The 17,496-nt window shown below is 36.3% G+C and overlaps 1 protein-coding gene across 28 annotated transcripts in view; it reads right to left on the reverse strand.

Moving 5' to 3' along the window:
• Window positions 1-243: 243 nt before the first annotated feature.
• Window positions 244-17,496, reverse strand: part of PIKFYVE (phosphoinositide kinase, FYVE-type zinc finger containing) — an 81,638-nt gene continuing 64,385 nt past the window's right edge. For 26 of the 28 annotated variants that reach the window (XM_086342943.1, XM_086343095.1, XM_086342974.1 and 23 more), the window contains 12 exons: window positions 17,192-17,312; window positions 15,791-15,886; window positions 12,855-12,938; window positions 12,022-12,119; window positions 9,996-10,160; window positions 8,565-8,624; window positions 7,740-7,916; window positions 6,692-6,795; window positions 6,197-6,325; window positions 4,843-5,104; window positions 4,344-4,418; window positions 244-3,548 (listed from right to left, as the gene is read on the reverse strand). In XM_086342943.1, coding sequence (XP_086199069.1) covers window positions 3,433-3,548; window positions 4,344-4,418; window positions 4,843-5,104; window positions 6,197-6,325; window positions 6,692-6,795; window positions 7,740-7,916; window positions 8,565-8,624; window positions 9,996-10,160; window positions 12,022-12,119; window positions 12,855-12,938; window positions 15,791-15,886; window positions 17,192-17,312 — 1,487 coding nt within the window. In that variant the 3' untranslated portion in view covers window positions 244-3,432. The remainder of the gene's footprint in view (window positions 3,549-4,343; window positions 4,419-4,842; window positions 5,105-6,196; window positions 6,326-6,691; window positions 6,796-7,739; window positions 7,917-8,564; window positions 8,625-9,995; window positions 10,161-12,021; window positions 12,120-12,854; window positions 12,939-15,790; window positions 15,887-17,191; window positions 17,313-17,496) is intronic. The other 2 variants (XR_015142940.1, XM_086343042.1) reach the window with 2 other exon arrangements.

Below are 17,496 nucleotides of genomic sequence, written 5' to 3' on the forward strand. Positions count from 1 at the left end.
AGAACTGAGGAAAAGGAGATGAACAGAAAAGGCCAGGCCCCTACTGGGTGAAGTGAACCTAAGGATTTAGCACCCCCCTTTCTTAGATCTATAGAGAAGGGTTATTTATTAGAGAAAAGCTTCGATTCTCCCAATAGAAGAAGGACAGAATGAACAGAGGGCAACACAGCTGGGCCCAGGCTAGGCTTAGGCGCCAACTCCCATCTCCTTTTGTTAATTTCCTCAAGCAGATTCAAAACAAAGTGAAGTTGATTCTCAGTTTATTGTAAGTCTTCTTTTTACAGTGTTAAGTTTCCAAAAGGTCAAGGCAGTTTTATCTCTTAAATAACATGTCAATGATATAAAACAGCCAGAATCAAAGTAGAGAAATATATACAATATAATACACTAAGTATTTTCAATATTGTTAATTGGATTTTTCATATTAAATTAAAAGAGGCTATTCTGATTTACAATGTCATTTCTCTCATTAAAATTAAACCTATCAAAGACATAATGTACATTTTTCTTTTACAAAACCAGCACAGCAGCATTAATAAAACTGCGCATGATTGTAATTTTTATTTTTCTATAATACAACTGCACCCGTGTTACAAAAACAAACAAAAAAGGCATTGCACTAGATGGTTTTAATACTGCTTAAATCAGTATGTTAACACTTGAGGAATAATGAATGGCCTAGTCTGTTTTATCACCAGGCTCATTCACAAGGGTTTGTACTCTGCTAGCTAAAGCAAACTTTCTGTAGGTAGATAACTTTCCTCAGCAGTTTTATATAAGTCCACCATTAATGGGTAAAAAGCCAAGGAACAGCTAATGCCACAAAAACCAATACAACCCTACTATTTACAATACCAAATAAAAGCCAAAGCTAGAAAACCACTCATTTGCTGAATCAAGGGAACAATTATAAGTAGGACATTCTGTATCTATAAATTTGAGTATCTATAAATTTAAAACATTCAATAGACTACAAAAGGGCTTGCAACAGTTTATTCCCCTTATTTTTCTCAGGCTTGGGTAAAAAAGAAAAAAAGGAAAAGGAAATCTTTATATTTTTAGTTCTGATGGCATTAAAACAGTTTATATCTGTAGATAAGATTTTTATACAATGCAACATGTTTACATAGCTTTCTTGTGCTACTATCAACTATTCTCAGAATGTGTTCTTTATGCTACAGAGGAAAGTATTAACATTCCTTCCTCATTCTTAATTTTTCAGCATCAAGGTTCTCCAGGCCTCGGTGGGGAATTCAACAGAGGTAAACAGTTACTCGGTGCCTAACACTGAGTATACAGTATTTGAAAAGGCTTATATATCTGGTAGTGGCCTAAATAAGAGCAGCAGGAGGCCAGGTATACAGTTCTACCACTCATGACAAATTAAGTTTTATATTTTCCCTTCATTAAGACAGTTTTAAATGGACAGATCACACTTGCAAGGAAACAAGTATTACTTCAGATTACATTACATTGGAATTTTTTAGCCACAAAAATACCTAAGCAACAGCAGTACTTAAAAAAATAATAATAATAATTGGTTCTTCAAGTCATGGGCAAGGAAACCAAAATCAAGAAGACACATTATTGTCAAGACCTATTTCAATGGAGCATTCAAGCTGTATATAAGGTATTGAGACCAAAACAGATAAACAATCTGATTGCATCTGGAGGAAGACACCTGCTCCTGGAAGTGTTCCTGACTACAGGTGTGAGCAATGGATAGGGTAAACAACCCTAAGTATCCTGACACAAAAAAATAAACAGAGACACCAAGACATGTTTACACTCAAAATGAGATGCAGTATCCATTGTTCCTGGACACGAGAGGAGTGGATATCTCCACATCTTCCAGTTCTGGACTGGTCTTTGACAACAAAACCAACATCAGGGCTTTGTATTGTTCAAAAGGCACACCGTATGTTTAAAAAAAAAAAAAAAAAAATGCTTGTCATCAGACCAGTTAGAACCCTTGGTCAGCTTGTTTCTAGTGCAAACCATGTCTCTAATAAGCACCAAACACCAAACACCAAACTAATGCTTTCATTTTCTCAAGTAAACTTTCCAAAATGTTCCTATTTCATAAACTTAAGTCTCTGTAACTGGAATGTATCCAGACTTTTTCTTATTATGTGGAAGCTGCAAAAGAAACATGCTACTATGGGAAGCCTGAAAGGGTGGAAACCTTAAAATGTTATAAATCCCCAAATTAGCCTTATTATGGAAAGAAGCCACAAGAAAGTATCTGGGGTTGTGTTGTTAGCCATAGTTTAGTAGTTCTGATCACTTTTTAGACAAACAGAAACTATTAAACAAGGAGTTTCTTACTAAGAATACCTTATTTCGTAATATTTCTCAACAGTCAGAACTGGCCTAGACATTCGTACAGAAAGTTAGAGAACAAGGACGTCCATATGGGAAACATCGTAATTTTATAGATGCTACACAAATCACTAGTTATACCTATAGTATACACTACAGGTCCTTTACCTCTACAAAGAACAGGCGAGTGCTTCCCTCGCCCAATTTCTTGGATCAGGCCTAATTTTTCTTTTTAGATTAAAAATAATCTTCCATTAATAATTATCCCTTTGGGGATTTAGTCATTTTAGACTCATTTAGTAATATCTCCCTGAAGTAGGAGAAAAACCTAAACTATGAGCACGTGCAGACAAGTGCAGTTCTGCATATTACTTGCACAAAAGTTGTAAACAGGCTTAAAAAACAGCTCCAGAAAAAGGCCTGAAGTTAATGGCTGTGGCCTCCTGTCACCCAGACAAGAAGTGATAGAACTTGAAAAATATCAAACATACTTGAAAACAGGGCAAGATACAGAACACGACAGGATTCCCAATTTAAGTCAAATTCCTCAGCAGAACAAGAACAGCTTGCATCCATCTCTTTAACTGGCCATTGATAGAATAATTCAGAATTGTTTTAGAGTTTCAGAAATTCTGATAATAGGCAAACATTAAATTGTTACATAAGAAACACAAGAAAAATTCACCAGCTCTACCAATCCTTTCCAGAAAAAGAATGTATCCAATGTGAGGCCAGGAGAGTCACAATCTATGACACACTGTTTGCTTAAGGGGACTGTCAGCAAACATGACAACCCATTGTTCAACCAATCTCATCTCCAACCATACATCTGTTCTCATTTGAAATGAATCTAGATTTCAGCTTATGTGAACAAAATACTTGTGCAATTTCCCAGCCCATGGTTAGCTAACTTGTAGGTATCAAAAACCAAAGTGCAAATCCATGGAGTTTCAACCCTTCAGCTACAGATGGTCTACCCAACTTCAGAACTGAAAGGCCTTTGCACACTGTGGTGAATGTGACAAAGAAATAAAACATGTAGCTGACTTGTGGTCCTTTGGTTCCAGGCCCCCTTTTCTTCCTGGTCCGTTTCAGAGTATGTGCTTCATTTCAGCAGTTCAGACCCAAGCCTGTCCAGTGGTCTGGCACCATCAGGAAATACTTGTCCATGGCTTCACAGAATCTAGTCCTGTACAACTCTGGAGAGACCACGGTCGGCATTTTACCTAGGATTACAAAAGGGTAAAGGGAAAATAAGGAAGCTGTTACATAACTGACCAGACCACTGACTTCGACTGCTATGTTCTTTTATGTAAACGAACATAAAATGTCATGTCATGTAAGCACACACACTATGATGGGCTCAGAAAAAAGGGAGGGTGCTCACTGTACGACATGACAAGGGACAGGTCCTTCCTGGTAGGACCTTTTTATTTTAAAAGACGCTCTTGCCTAGAAATGAGAGATGTCTGAAAGCACACCTGGTGCTCTCAGTGCTCAAAGAACTTAAAGGACTTCAAGCGTTAATCAGGACAACCTCCTGTTCAGGAACTCTGGCCTTTCTTTAACTTTTCATTTTGAGAACCTCTGGTTTCTTACCAGAGTTTCCCAGATGATGCAGTGGTAAAGAGTCCACCTGCCAAAGCAGGAGGCACAAGAGAGGCGCATTCGATCCCTGGGTCAGGAATATCCCCTGGAGTAGAAAATGACAACTCCAGTATTCCTGCCTGGAGAATTCCATGGACAGAGGAGCCTGGTGGGCTACAGTCCAGGGGGTCTCAAAGAGTTGGACACGACTCAGCATGCAGCAGGCACCGCATCTTAACACATATTTAAGATCCCATATTTCCCCATTTAAACAATTCCTTTTATTATTTGATCATTTTGGAAATGATGATAAAGTCAAAGATAACCAGTTATGTTTTATAATTTTTTCTGAAGTATCCATTTGTTATATGTTAACTGATGAGGAAGATAACGAGAACAGTTTAAAGAGTAAACTGAACAAAAATTCTGCTCACCTTGTCCTCCTAAAATTCCTGTTGATTTCACAACCATCTCAAGCTTTTTGTCCCAGGTAAATGTTCGGATATAATCTGTTGCAGGGGGTGAGATGAGCAGTAAAAGCTCTCTTAATAAATATAAGCAGATAACAATCACAATTACCACTGCTATTACTTCTACATTAGTTAATATTGAGTGCTGGCAATATTGTAGGTGCAGACAATATGCCAAGGGCTGTCCTAAGGGTTTTTTACCATATTAATTCTTCCAAACCTCATAACAACCTCACAGGGCTTTATCTTAAGCAAATTCCTGAATACATATATTTTTGATAATGAAAATGGAAATGAGAAATATGAATCAAAGTACTAGAACAGAAAAACTATTATTTTTAAAATTTCAAATGAGTTTGTGAAAACATTCAATAAGCTATTACTACAACAGGCTCAGTATAGTCTTCAAAGATTACTCTGGCTTCAATCATGAACTGCACATAAGACATGCTCATCGACCTACCTATAATTCCAACTACTAGCTCATTGCTGGTATCATCTCGCCCAACTAGCAAAGAATAGTCTATAATGAGGTGGCTAGAAAGGAAGTGGGAGTCGCTCCGGATCGAGGCTCTCAGCACAGCTTTGGAATGAGAACGGATATACAGAGGGTTGTCTCGAACCATCTTTAAGAGATTTTCATCCAGAAGAACAACATCACAGCTCTCTTTCCCGGTATCGGTTTTTACATTTCGATTCCTAAGTGAACCCTTCAAGTCAAAAACCTAGCAGAAAGAGAATTCTCTGTCATTTATGTGAGTTGCTACAAATGGTTAATTAATATAATTAAATTTAAAAGGCAGAAAGCTTCCTGTACCCACTATCCTTATAAACACTTTAATATTTAACTTTAAAATTTATAACTTATGTAAGTCATTGAATGCATACACTGTAATTATATAATACAAAAAGCAAATGGTGATATAATTGTATCATATGAAACTAATAACTAGGTACCCAAATATTCAAATATGTCAGAAATATACTGACCCATTTAATCAACTATAAGAAACATTAACAAGTAACTCCAAAAGTATATTGCTGAACCATAAAGCAGTTTGAAAAACAGATGTAAACAGTCTTAGGAAATTTCAAGTTTTGATATCAAAACTGTGCAGGACAATGCAGAAGCAACAGCATATTTCTAGGAATTTCTAGGCAGTAGGAAAAGCAATGCTAGTCAGGGGACTTGGGAACTAGACCAGTGGAACCGGAGGTGTATTCTACAGACCAGCTAATCAGTTGTTCCTGACTCAAGATCAAAGAGAAGCTGGTGCCAGAATGTAAACTAATTACACATCATTAAACCTACAGTTTAGTTCAGCAGCAGCTTTTGCTATAGCAAGACTTTCTCAATGAAGAAAGCAGTACATTAACTTACATTCTAAAAAAAAAAATTACATTCTCGTTCAAGCTCCTAGCTCCACAGACTGGAAACAGTTCAAAGACCAGTACATTGAAGAGCACTGTTCTAGAATCTAGACCAACTTGAATTCTAGGAAGAGCTGTGAGACCTTGATAAAGTCCTCAATTCCTCTGAGCCTCAGTTTCTTCATCTTTAAAATGGCCAGATCCATTGGATCTGCCTTCTTACTCTATAATTCTGTGTTTCTAGGATATTGTTTATGTTAAATTTTAGGACCAGTCCACAATATTCCTCTTTATTCTTTCAGTAACTCAAAAGTTAAAGCTGACCTAGTAACCAAAGTTTAATATTTACTATCAAATACCATGTTATTCTCTAATCAATATGTTCAGGAACCAGAAATACGAAGGGATCCAGCAGCTAAATAGTTCGCGTGGTTCATTATCCTTACCTGTGCCATCTTTCTCCCGTAGAAAAGATTTTCCATGACAAGGAGATCTAGCTTCTTCTCAGTGTTGTTCTGAGAATTCTTATAACCAATTCTGTAAACTCCAAGAATCTTGGCCAATGCAGTAGGCCTCTAATTCAGCAAAGATAAAAGTAACCTCTTATCAAAAAGGATTACTTATGAATATTATGCTTAGTGAAGTCAGTGAAAAATAGATATTGTATGATATCACATATGATATCACATATGTGAAATATGTGAAATGTAAAAAATATAGATACAAATGAATATACATGCAAAATAGAAACAGACTTAAGAAATATAAAACTAGCTTGTGGCTGCCAATGCAGAGAAGGAATGGGGGAGGGACAAATTTTTTCTGAGAATAACAAACTACTCTGTAACAAACAGAAAAGCATAGAGAAAACTGCCCTTAGGACTTTCAGGAGGTTAAATGGACCAGTAAACTCTAGTTACAGATCAGGTTTAGGTTTCTACCTTTTGCTGAACGGCATTTGTAATGTAATTGAAGTAGTGTGGTGCGAAGTCAAGGAAAGACTGGACTTCCAGACGAGGCATTTGCTTCAAAATGAATCTGTCATCTAAAAGGCAAAAATTTCACGTTTATTCAGTTGCAATATTTACTGAGGTAATCTAAAATAAATCATTCTAAGAATCCTAAATGACTTGCTCACTTCATGTTTTGAAGGGATACTTTTAATATGATAACACTGAGAAGATTTTGATCAGAATATAGTTCTCAAGTTGAAGGTTTGGAAGGGCTTCTGAGAATTTATATAGTCAAGAAAACTCTACATTTGACAGTTGCACACCTGAAGTCATAGCTAGATGATCTACTTTTTAAAACTACCAAGTAAAATGTTACAAACTCCTTTGTTAGCAACCCAGGAACTACCAGTTATAAAAGTGCCTATCAAGCACATCTTTCCTGATGCATTTTCTCAAGTAACTGCACTTTCAGTGAGTATGGAGAACTCAAATAGTAGTACAAATGGTCACAATCTGCTGTCAACTTCTGCAGGTTAAGAACTTGGCCTTCCAGTTTTCAAGTCAAATGTTTCAATTTTTATCTTTTTCCCATCAGCTCTGAGGTACCTTGTGAGTTTTCTAGAAGTTCTCTGTTACTATTTACATGTGGAAAACTCAGGACTAGAAAGAATTTAGTAGGGATTTGATCAATACCTGTCTTTCATTATACACTATACACCATGTATTTTTTCAATGTTCTTCTTTCATCCTCTCACGCATGAAAAGAAAAACATGTTTGCTAAATGACACATCGCATTACCTCAGTTCAAGGGATTCATAAATTATCCGAGTGAAAAAAGATGGATGCCGCTTAATTAGCAAATGATCAAAAAGGCCTTGGAGAAGGAAATGGCAACCCACTCCAGTATTCTTGCCTGGAGAAATTCTTGCCTCCAGTATTCTTGCATGGACAGAGGAGCCTGGCAGGCTAAGTCCATGGGGTCGCAAACAGTTAGACACAACTGAGCAACTAAACAACAACAGCAAAAAGGCCTACCTTCAGTAGCGTAAAAGGCAGCTCCTGATTTGCCTCCCCGGGCCTGCCACGGAGAAGAGTGAGAAAGGGAACGAATGAAATCTTCTTCGCTGCTGCCCAGAATCACTTCTCGCATCTTATGAAACTCTCCCGCATAGTAGAGCCGACAGTAAAACTTGGCGTTGGCATCCGAAAATTCTATAAACAGAAATGTTTTTAGAAAAAAGCTCTTCTGAATCAGAAATATCTTTTCCTTCTTGCCCACTCCCCACCCCCACACTAAATGCAAGCATTTAATTTTCTCCATGATAGTATTTTTCATGTTAAGTCTACTACATCCCTGTTTATCACTATTCTGTTGTCTTCAGGAAGGATTAAAAGAGTACCTTAGGACCACCCTTACATATTTCTAGAAAAACAACCAAACATAAAACAAGACTCGGTTCTAATTTTATGCTGGTTACTGCATTTTCATCGTTGTATGATTATATCTTAAATTTCACTGTGTTACTATTCTGGGTAACAAAACATGTACACACAATTCCAGATGCCTTGGTAAGGTACTGTGGCTCTAAATTATACAAGAACAAATTATTTAAACCTTAGACATCTAATTAAATTAAAATTTATAAATTAAATTAAATTTACAAATAATTTCCTTTTAAATTAAATAATGTAAAGTTTATAAACTAAATCTAGATGAAACAAATGCTCATCAGCACAAAGACTTAGTATTCATTTCAAGAGATAGGATATTTATCTAGTGTGAAGCTAGGAGCTTCAAATAATGGAGTTTGTTCAATTATAGTCCTGGGTGCCCAAACCAGAGATTTATCTCATACTTACGAAGCTCCACATGAGGATTTGTAAGTTGTTTCTTCTGTGTATCTCCTCCATCTACTTCATCTAAAAGATTTAACATCATTAGTAGAGCCAAAGTTTTAGGCAGTTATCAGTTCATTTTGTGTATTCTTTTTCCCTGATATAAACTAAAAACTAAGTCAGTTAGTATTATCCTAGTCAAGCCACGCTCAAACAAGCATCATGCATACAATTAACTGTAAATTATTACAATAAAAATGTATGTACGTTTTGAAAGATCAATTTTAGATTAAAAATCAGAGAATTCAGATTGAAGAATAATTTTTCTTATAGTTAAATAATCCCTATGATAGCAATAAACTTACTCAATTCTAACATCAAGACTTTCTGTGGCTATTTTACCAAAGTTTATGACCAGTTTTCCCTGTGTATAGAGTAATGCTTTCCCAATATTCTGAGATGCTTTATCATATACTGAGATATATGTACACTATAGAAAATATACTAATATCTACTTCAGAGCTGTTTTGTTTTTCTTATTTGACTAATGTGTCTGGCAAACTTACTGCCAGACAATTATTGTGGAGTTGTAATATGTTTTAACTCTAATTACTATAGAGTTGTAATACATTTTAACATCTAGAAGAACAAGTCATCCTCTAAGTTTCCCATTTCAAAATTATTTTTTTCAAAGCATCAATGCCTTCTAAGGATCACAGCCTATAGAATACTAAACACAGATGTTAATTATTAATGAAAACGTATCATGCAATTTCTATTTCTTAAACTACTAATTCATGCTGTAACCCAGGGGTTGCCAAACTACTCCTCTAAAGGGCCAGATGGTAAGTATTTTACTCAGTTGCCACTACTCAACTTGCCAATATAATGGGAAAGCAGCAGACAGTAAGTAAATGAAAGGGAGGGTGTGTGTGTTCCACCACAACTTTATTTACAAAGACAGGTCAGCTTAGTTATCTGACTCCTGGTCTAACCCTGTATTCAAACACCATCAGGTAGATGTATTTTTTTAAATACCTAAATGAAGGTGGGTATCAGTAGCTTCCACCTTACAGAGACTGGAGAAGAAAGGGGATGTCTGAGAGGGCAATGGGATGACCTCATTTGAACATACACTGTGAGCTACACAGTGAGACAGATGCCTAATGTCACTTAGTCCTCACTTAGTCCTTGGAAGACACTGCTTTTCCATTATTGGTACAGCAAGTAAGGATTTCTGATTCCTCTACTCGGTAAGTGAGAACAGTGATACCTGAAACCAGCTGGATTCTCCCAGCACCAGGCTTTTCCCACCCTACCCCACCACAGTGTGAGAAGAGCAGGAAGGCCCTGATTTCTGCAGTAGAAGTATCTACTAAAGCTGTAAGGAACATAACCAACTGAAGTAAGTAAACTGAAGCCTAAAACAAGCACATTTGGTCTCCTTCAACACACCTTGAGGCTCAATGCCTTGATTCTCCGTCCCCTCCTTGCCCGTCTGCCCCACTTGGTAGTAAGCACTATCTGCTCCACGTAAGGTCTCTCTCTTCTGGGAAGAGAGGTCAGGGCTTTTCCCTGCTGTCCCTCGGAAGAAGGACAACATTCCAGAAGCCTTTTTGGCTAAAAATAAGAGGTAACATATTCAGTACAGGTCACTGCACGTAGAAAACTAAAAATTTAAAATTCATTCCTGTGTAAGCAGTAACCATTATATCAAAGTAATAAATAAGAGTAACACTGATGGATTCATTTGCACAGATTATTTTTCCATATGGTTTATGGGGGCTTTAGGGGGCAATCAAGCACTCTTATTATCAAGAACAGAAGAAAAGCAATGTTCAGATAGCTACATATCAAAATGTGAGAAATTACTAAATATAGAGAAAGACTTTAAAAATTTTCTTTCCAAGGCTGTCATAGTATCTTAAGCAACAAGTTTAAGATAGGGCTACATTCTTATAGTATTACAGTACAGCTCATTAAACTAACACAGAACAGTATTCCAAGCTACGAGGATTCAAAGTTAAAAGTAACATATTTATATCATCTGTGTTCCTATATTTTAACACAGCAAAATATATAATTTGAGTTTTAGCATTTTTCAAAAATAAGTAGTATAGGATGACCAAAGATATCACTAAAGCTTGCTCTATACTTTTATTCTTCCTTTTGAGCTTCATCATATCATTAATACATATGATCCTAATTTGGGGGTAGTCTTTCCCTCCTCCAAGGGATCTTCCCAAGCCAGGGATCTAACCGAGGTCTCCCGCATTGCAGGCGGATTCTTTACCAACTGAGCTATCACGGAAGCCCTTTGTACATTTACCATTAACAAAATCCACACTAAATCTCAATCAATAAGTGCTTACTTAGAGTGGCAGACACTATCACATTCTCCTCAATACCCAATCCCACCTTGCTCCTTGCTAACAGAGCTCCAATTTTCTTTAGGGCAGCAGCATGCGGAGTCCCAGGAAAAGAATCATGATTTGTATAAACTAGCCAGGACAATGATGCTCACCACTTTCTCAGTCTCCTTTGCAGGAAAGGGTGGCCATGAGACTCAGTTCTAACCAATGAGACTGAAAAGGAAAGGGAATTTCCTAATAAAAGACAAGAGCAGAAGCTTATACTTCCCTTCCTTCTGCCTCAAATGCAGACATTAGAGTGGGACATCTCTGACCATGAATAAAATTTAAGAGAAATCAAAGAGAAACTAACCCTTATGTTGTCATGACAAAGCCAAGTAGCTGAACCAATGCCAGCAACTGCGCATCTGCAGACGTTGCTATTTTAAAAAAATAAACTGTCCTTTGTTTAAGCCCCAGTAGATTTGAGTTTTCTTTTCAGTTTAGTCACTCAGTTGTGTCCCACTCTTGGCAACCCTATGGACTGGAGCATGCCAGGCTCCCCTGCCCATCACCAACTGGGTTTTCTGTTACTTGTAGGGAATATTCCTAACTGACAAAGTCAAAGAAACACAACTGCAAATCTCTGCTCCCCACTACCTGTGTAACCTTGAGCAAAGTGCTTAATCTAAGTCTTAACTTACTTTCTGAAAAATGGAGATATGTCAAATATGGGGTTATTGTGGGAATTAAAGAAGATAAGACATGAAAAGTTCTTTTCACAATGCCAACAATGCTGCAAAAACAAACAAACAAAAAAAAAACTGATACTATATTTCTTATGTTGCATGCTTTAAACTGAAAGCTCTAGACAAGAAGGCCGATCCTGCTTCTTTTTTGCATGGACCTTCTTTTTGCATGAAACGCTTCTAGGCGTTTCAAACTCAAAAACTTAAAAATCAAAGAAAAGTGAAATATACACAAAAGAAAATATATAAAAATTTTACATCCATATTATAGTTCAAAGATCAGAAACAATAAATCCTTGCCAGATGGCATTTCTTATTTAACGTGTTTTCTTCTTCAAACCACAATTACAAACAAAAGTACTTCTCCATCTGTAATCTTACTTGGCTGTGGTTCTGCTTCTACCGCACGGTTTGTCTGTCCTCCACTGATCTCAGGTAGTCTAATTGGGCTGCTACTCTTTGGTCTGCTGTCTAAAGTACTAAAATGAGAAACAGAAGAAAAGTTGGTTTTATATAATTCAGACACAAAATAACAAGTACTCTAATTCCTATATTAATCTACTTCCCACCTAACCCCACCCACAATATCAGAAATCTGGTTCATAATTTATATAAACACAGGTTAGCATGGAAGAAAAAGTCTTGAAATGTATACTAGACTTTTAAGAAAAAGAAAAATGTTAAAGCTATAAGAATACAGGGTCTTAAAATATTTTTCTCAGGTCTATCAGAGCTATATTATAGCACCCATAAGTCAATGGTGACAATTATGACAATTTCTGTCTCAAATACCTAAAATACCAAAAATACTTAAAAGAGCTGGTTTGGCAGAGGTTTGCTTTGTTTTTTAGCTGTTAAGATCTTTAATTATTATGGAAAATTCTTAAATTATTTAAAGTACAAAGCTAGGCAGTAGTTTACCAATTTCAGAAATTAATTTTCACAGCAAAGAGAACTTAAAAACTTAAAAATGTAAATATGCAATACACTTTGAACTTCTATGACAATTATAAGAAAACTGTAACCTAGCAGACTTTTTAAGGTCTTTTGCTATACCTGAATTTTGTTCTGTCAATTACTGGCTAAAAAATGAGTGCCACTGATTAAACTCTAGAAACTTTTACATCAACAATAAGCTGTAATAAAACTGAAATACGAACACCTAGAAAATGATATAGTTCAATTAAAATAAATTTTCCTCAATCACGTATCACCTGTTTGTTGGAAGCCCTTCTTCAGCACTGTTCCGCTGAGTGGCTTTGGACAATTCCTCTAAGGCATTCCGGTATTCTTTACAACTTAGGATGGAAACAGGTTGAAATATGTTAAACATTAAGGTCTTCTTTTAAAGTAAATCATATGCTTTAGAATAAGCTTTGCATTATAGAAACACAAACATTATAAGCATCTACATCTAATGTACTTAGACAAATAACATTAGAGTTAAATAACAAAAATTATCAAGTAGAAACTTCATGAAGAAAGTCAATATGTACACCAAAAAATAATACAAAATATAATCCAACACACCAGCCAGACTCAATATCCTAAACAATGATTGTGAAGGCCTCCATACTAACATTTAGATCAAATGCCTTCAGGGTTGAACAGCTAATTGAAAAGCATGAAACTTCACCATTTAGTGTAATAGGGAGGAAAGGGACTTGAGAGTGCTTTTCAACTTAAAAGTGCTAAACTTTAAGAAAAAAACATTTTTTTTTTAAGGTTGCACTGTCCAACAAAATCCAACTAGCAGCCTGGGAACCCTGGTTTAGATAAATCAGATGTGAACATGTATTATTTTTCCAAGATATTAGAAAAAGGTGACGTCAACTAGAAAATCTGCTTCCTAATAGTAAAAAACACATATTTTTTTCATTGACTTTCCTGCCTTTCTTATCTATTCATGTAGTATGTTCAGTTCAGTTGTTCAGTCGTGTCCAACTCTTTACAACCCCGTGAACCCCAGCATGCCAGGCCTCCCTGTCCATCACCAACTCCCAGAGTCCACCCAAACCCATGTCCATTGAGTTGGTGATGCCATCCAACCATCTCATCCTCTGTTGTCCCCTTCTCCTACTGCCCCCAATCCCTCCCAGCATCAGAGTCTTTTCCAGTGAATCAGCTCTTCACATGAGATGGCCAAAGTATTGGAGTTTCAGCCTCAGCATCAGTCCTTCCAATGAACACCCAGGACTAGTCTCCTTTAGGATGGACTGGTTGGGTCTCCTTGCAGTCCAAGGGACTCTCAAGAGTCTTCTCCAATACCACAGTTCAAAGGCATCAATTCTTCGGTGTTCAGCTTTCTTTATAGTCCAACTCTCACATCCATACATTACCAATGGAAAAACCATAGCCTTGACTAGACGGACCTTTGTTGGCAAAGTAATGCCTCTCCTTTTTAATATCCTGTCTAGGTTGGTCATAACTTTACTTCCAAAGAGTAAGCGTCTTTTAATTTCATGGCTCAAATCACCATCTGCAGTGATTTTGGAGCCCAGAAAAATAAAGTCTGACATTGTTTCCCCATCTATTTGCCATGAAGTGATGGGACCAGATGCCATGATCTTAGTTTTCTGAATGTTGAGCTTTAAGCCAACTTTGTCACTCTCCTCTTTCACTTTCATCAAGAGTCTCTTTAGTTCTTCTTCACTTTTTGCCATAAAGGTGGTGTCACCTGCATATCTGAGGTTATTGATATTTCTCCTGGCAATCCTGATTCTAGCTTGTGCATCCTCCAGCCCAGCGTTTCTCATGATGTACTCTGCATGGAAGTTAAATAAGCAGGGTGACAATATACAGCCTTGACGTATTCCTTTTCCTATTTGGAACCAGTCTGTTGTTTCACGTCCAGTTCTAATTGTTGCTTCCTGACCTGTATACATATTTCTCAAGAGGCAGGTCAGATGGTCTGGTATTCCCATCTCTTTCAGAATTTTCCACAGTTTATTGTGATCCACACAGTCAAAGGCTTTGGCATAGTCAATAAAGCAGAAATAGATGTTTTTCTGGAACTCTCTTGCTTTTTCGATGATCCAGCAAATGTTGGCAATTTGATCTCTGGTTCTTCTGCCTTTTCTAAATATCTGGAAGTTCACGGTTCATGTATTGCTGAAGCCTGGCTTGGAGAATTTTAAGCATCACTTTACTAGTATTTGAGATGAGTGCAATTGGGCGGTAGTTTGAGCATTCTTTGGCATTGCCTTAGGGATTGGAATGAAAACTGACCTTTTCCAGTTGACTAACCAATAAAATGAGAAGCAAAAACTTCATGAACATCAAAAGGCAATGATAAAAAAATGTATCATATGGAATCTTCTAAAGGAAAAAACTCCTTATTGTCCAAATAGTAACTCTAAACTCTATAAATGCTGAAGTCTATAAATCTATCTTGTTTACCCCTTATACCCAGTACCTAGTATACCACACATTGCAACATTCAAATATTTGTTGAATAAATGGACAACTTGTAACCAATAATAAAAATAAAATTTTAATTTCAATGTCTTTCAATAGGGAAAAAAATTTTTATTAAACATCTTAGATTCTACTTAAACTAGGTACTATCACTGCCAAGACATCATTAATATTAAAAAGCTTTGTTATTTTAGACACGATATATAAAAATTTCTAAACAGGGGCCCTTCTTTAAGACACATAATTGTGGCATGTAAATGAATTAAGGCCTAGGAACAGCATTACTCTAGGGAAACTTGACCTTCTATGTGTGGGAAGCAAGAAGGAAATAAATGAAAAACACAAAAAAGATATTCAGAGGATTAAAGGCAGCTATGTTCCAAGTATTATATCAATATATAAACCAAAGGAAAGGATACAATGGACACGTATTATAATATAGAGAATGGACAGAGGATATAAGAATTAGCAAATAACTTGCCTAGTTAACTTAATTATTAGAAGCTTGCTTAAGAATCATCCTGTTAATACTTGGGTAAACAGTACATTACCAGATACAAAAAGAATAAACTGTCGCACCCAAAGGATATATATTCTCTACTTATATTTACTACTTTACATTTACTTATATTTTGCTCTACTCTATGTAACAGAGCTCAACAATACAGCAATTAATAAATAAATTCACATAAAATATGAAAATACGAACACAGGTGAAAAAGCCCTATAGTACCTGAGAGCAAAAGCAATGATGGAGCTGGGCTCCTTCTCACAGACTGCAATGGGCACTCGTTCATGTTCATACATTAAGTAGTGTTTATCTGGATCGCTGTTCAAAAACACGTAAATCAGAACAAAATTAGCAGAAAATCACATATACAACCCATTAGCACAATTACAAGTAAATCTCAGGACAATTTTAAGTTAACTAAATAATGCATAATTACATGAACATAATTAAGCCAAAATGTATGCAGAACTGGAACAAACAGCCAAGGAAAACAGATCAACAGAAAGTTTTTAAAGGCAACTGAAAATTATCAGAACTGTTTTTCAAATCAGAGGGTCCTGGAATCATCAAACAAAGTTTTCCACGTTGGCAAAATGTTGGGCCATATTTATCTCAAAAGGTATTTACAATGAATAGCAGAAGTTTAAGAGATTTTGTTCTACTGTAAGTTTGAAAGAAAAGTCTTTTGGAAACTGTGGAAATGTACCACTAGTCCAGCAGTAAATGACATAAACTATTCAAGTCTGAAGCAGAGAAAACAGAGGCCTTTTACACATTTATACCACAGAACACACAGCTCAAGACATGAGCTCCTGAGAGCAGGAATTTCCCTTACTGATCTTTCTCTACATCCTGAGGCACTAAAGCTGCCACTCTGTAAGTTTAAACATTAACTGAATAATTAAATACAGAAGTCAATTGAGAACAAAATCCATATTAACATACATCTGTTTCACAGGAGCAAGCATCATCAGCTGATAGCCAGACATGTCAACCAATGGAAGAAAAACCCTCACAGCCAGCCTACGTTTTTCCCCCACTATGAGAGAACCTTGTACACACAAGATCACACAAAACCTTGCAATTCATCACCACTGTTAGAAACACACCATGTCCCAGTAAAGTACTGGGTCAGTAATACCCTCATATACAATCAGCAATATGTTTTTATGATCATGAGATCAATTGTTGTTGTTATTCAATCGCTAAGTCATGTTTGACTTTTTGCAACCCCATGAACTGCAGCCTTCCAGGCTCCCCTGTCCTTTACTATCTCCTGGAGTTTGCTCAAACTCAAGTCCATTGAGTCAGTGATGCTATCCAACCATGTCATCCTTTGTCATCCCCTTCCCCTCCTGCCCTCAATGGAGCAGTATATCTTTTAAAATGTATATATAGATATAAGCAATTCTTTATTAATCTATTTATCTACTGTTAATATATAAAGACTACATGTTCCACAAAGTAAATTATACAAAAAGACATCTCTTTTATGGTAATGGAGGATAATTTTGGATTGAGAAATACGTATATAAAGTTAATGGAGAGTATATCCATAGAGAAATCTTTAAAATGAAGTGAAAATAAAACCACCCAACAGCCACTGGCTTATATAATACTTACAAAGGAAATGGAATAGGGTTATAGCTATTTCCTGGAAGCAAATTTGCAAAGATGGCTTTCATGGTTGATTTTTCCTTCACCTGGCTGTCTGTAGATCCCAGCAAATGTCCATCAAATACATCTAGAATGAAAAATATTCTACTTATATATTAATATTCAGGAAGAGTAAAAGTATAAAGTGTCAACTATATTTCTTTTCCTTTTTGGAACACAGACATGGGCACACCGTAATTACCAATTATGGTGTAAAATTTTTGATCTAGGAATAATGACTATCTAACAGGAAGCAACCGTGAAGCATACAC

Source organism: Bos grunniens, chromosome 2, assembly GCF_055505025.1.
Source record: "Bos grunniens cultivar Pamir isolate PY7600 chromosome 2, Bosgru_T2T1.0, whole genome shotgun sequence".
In the NCBI taxonomy this organism is placed as follows: domain Eukaryota; kingdom Metazoa; phylum Chordata; class Mammalia; order Artiodactyla; family Bovidae; genus Bos; species Bos grunniens.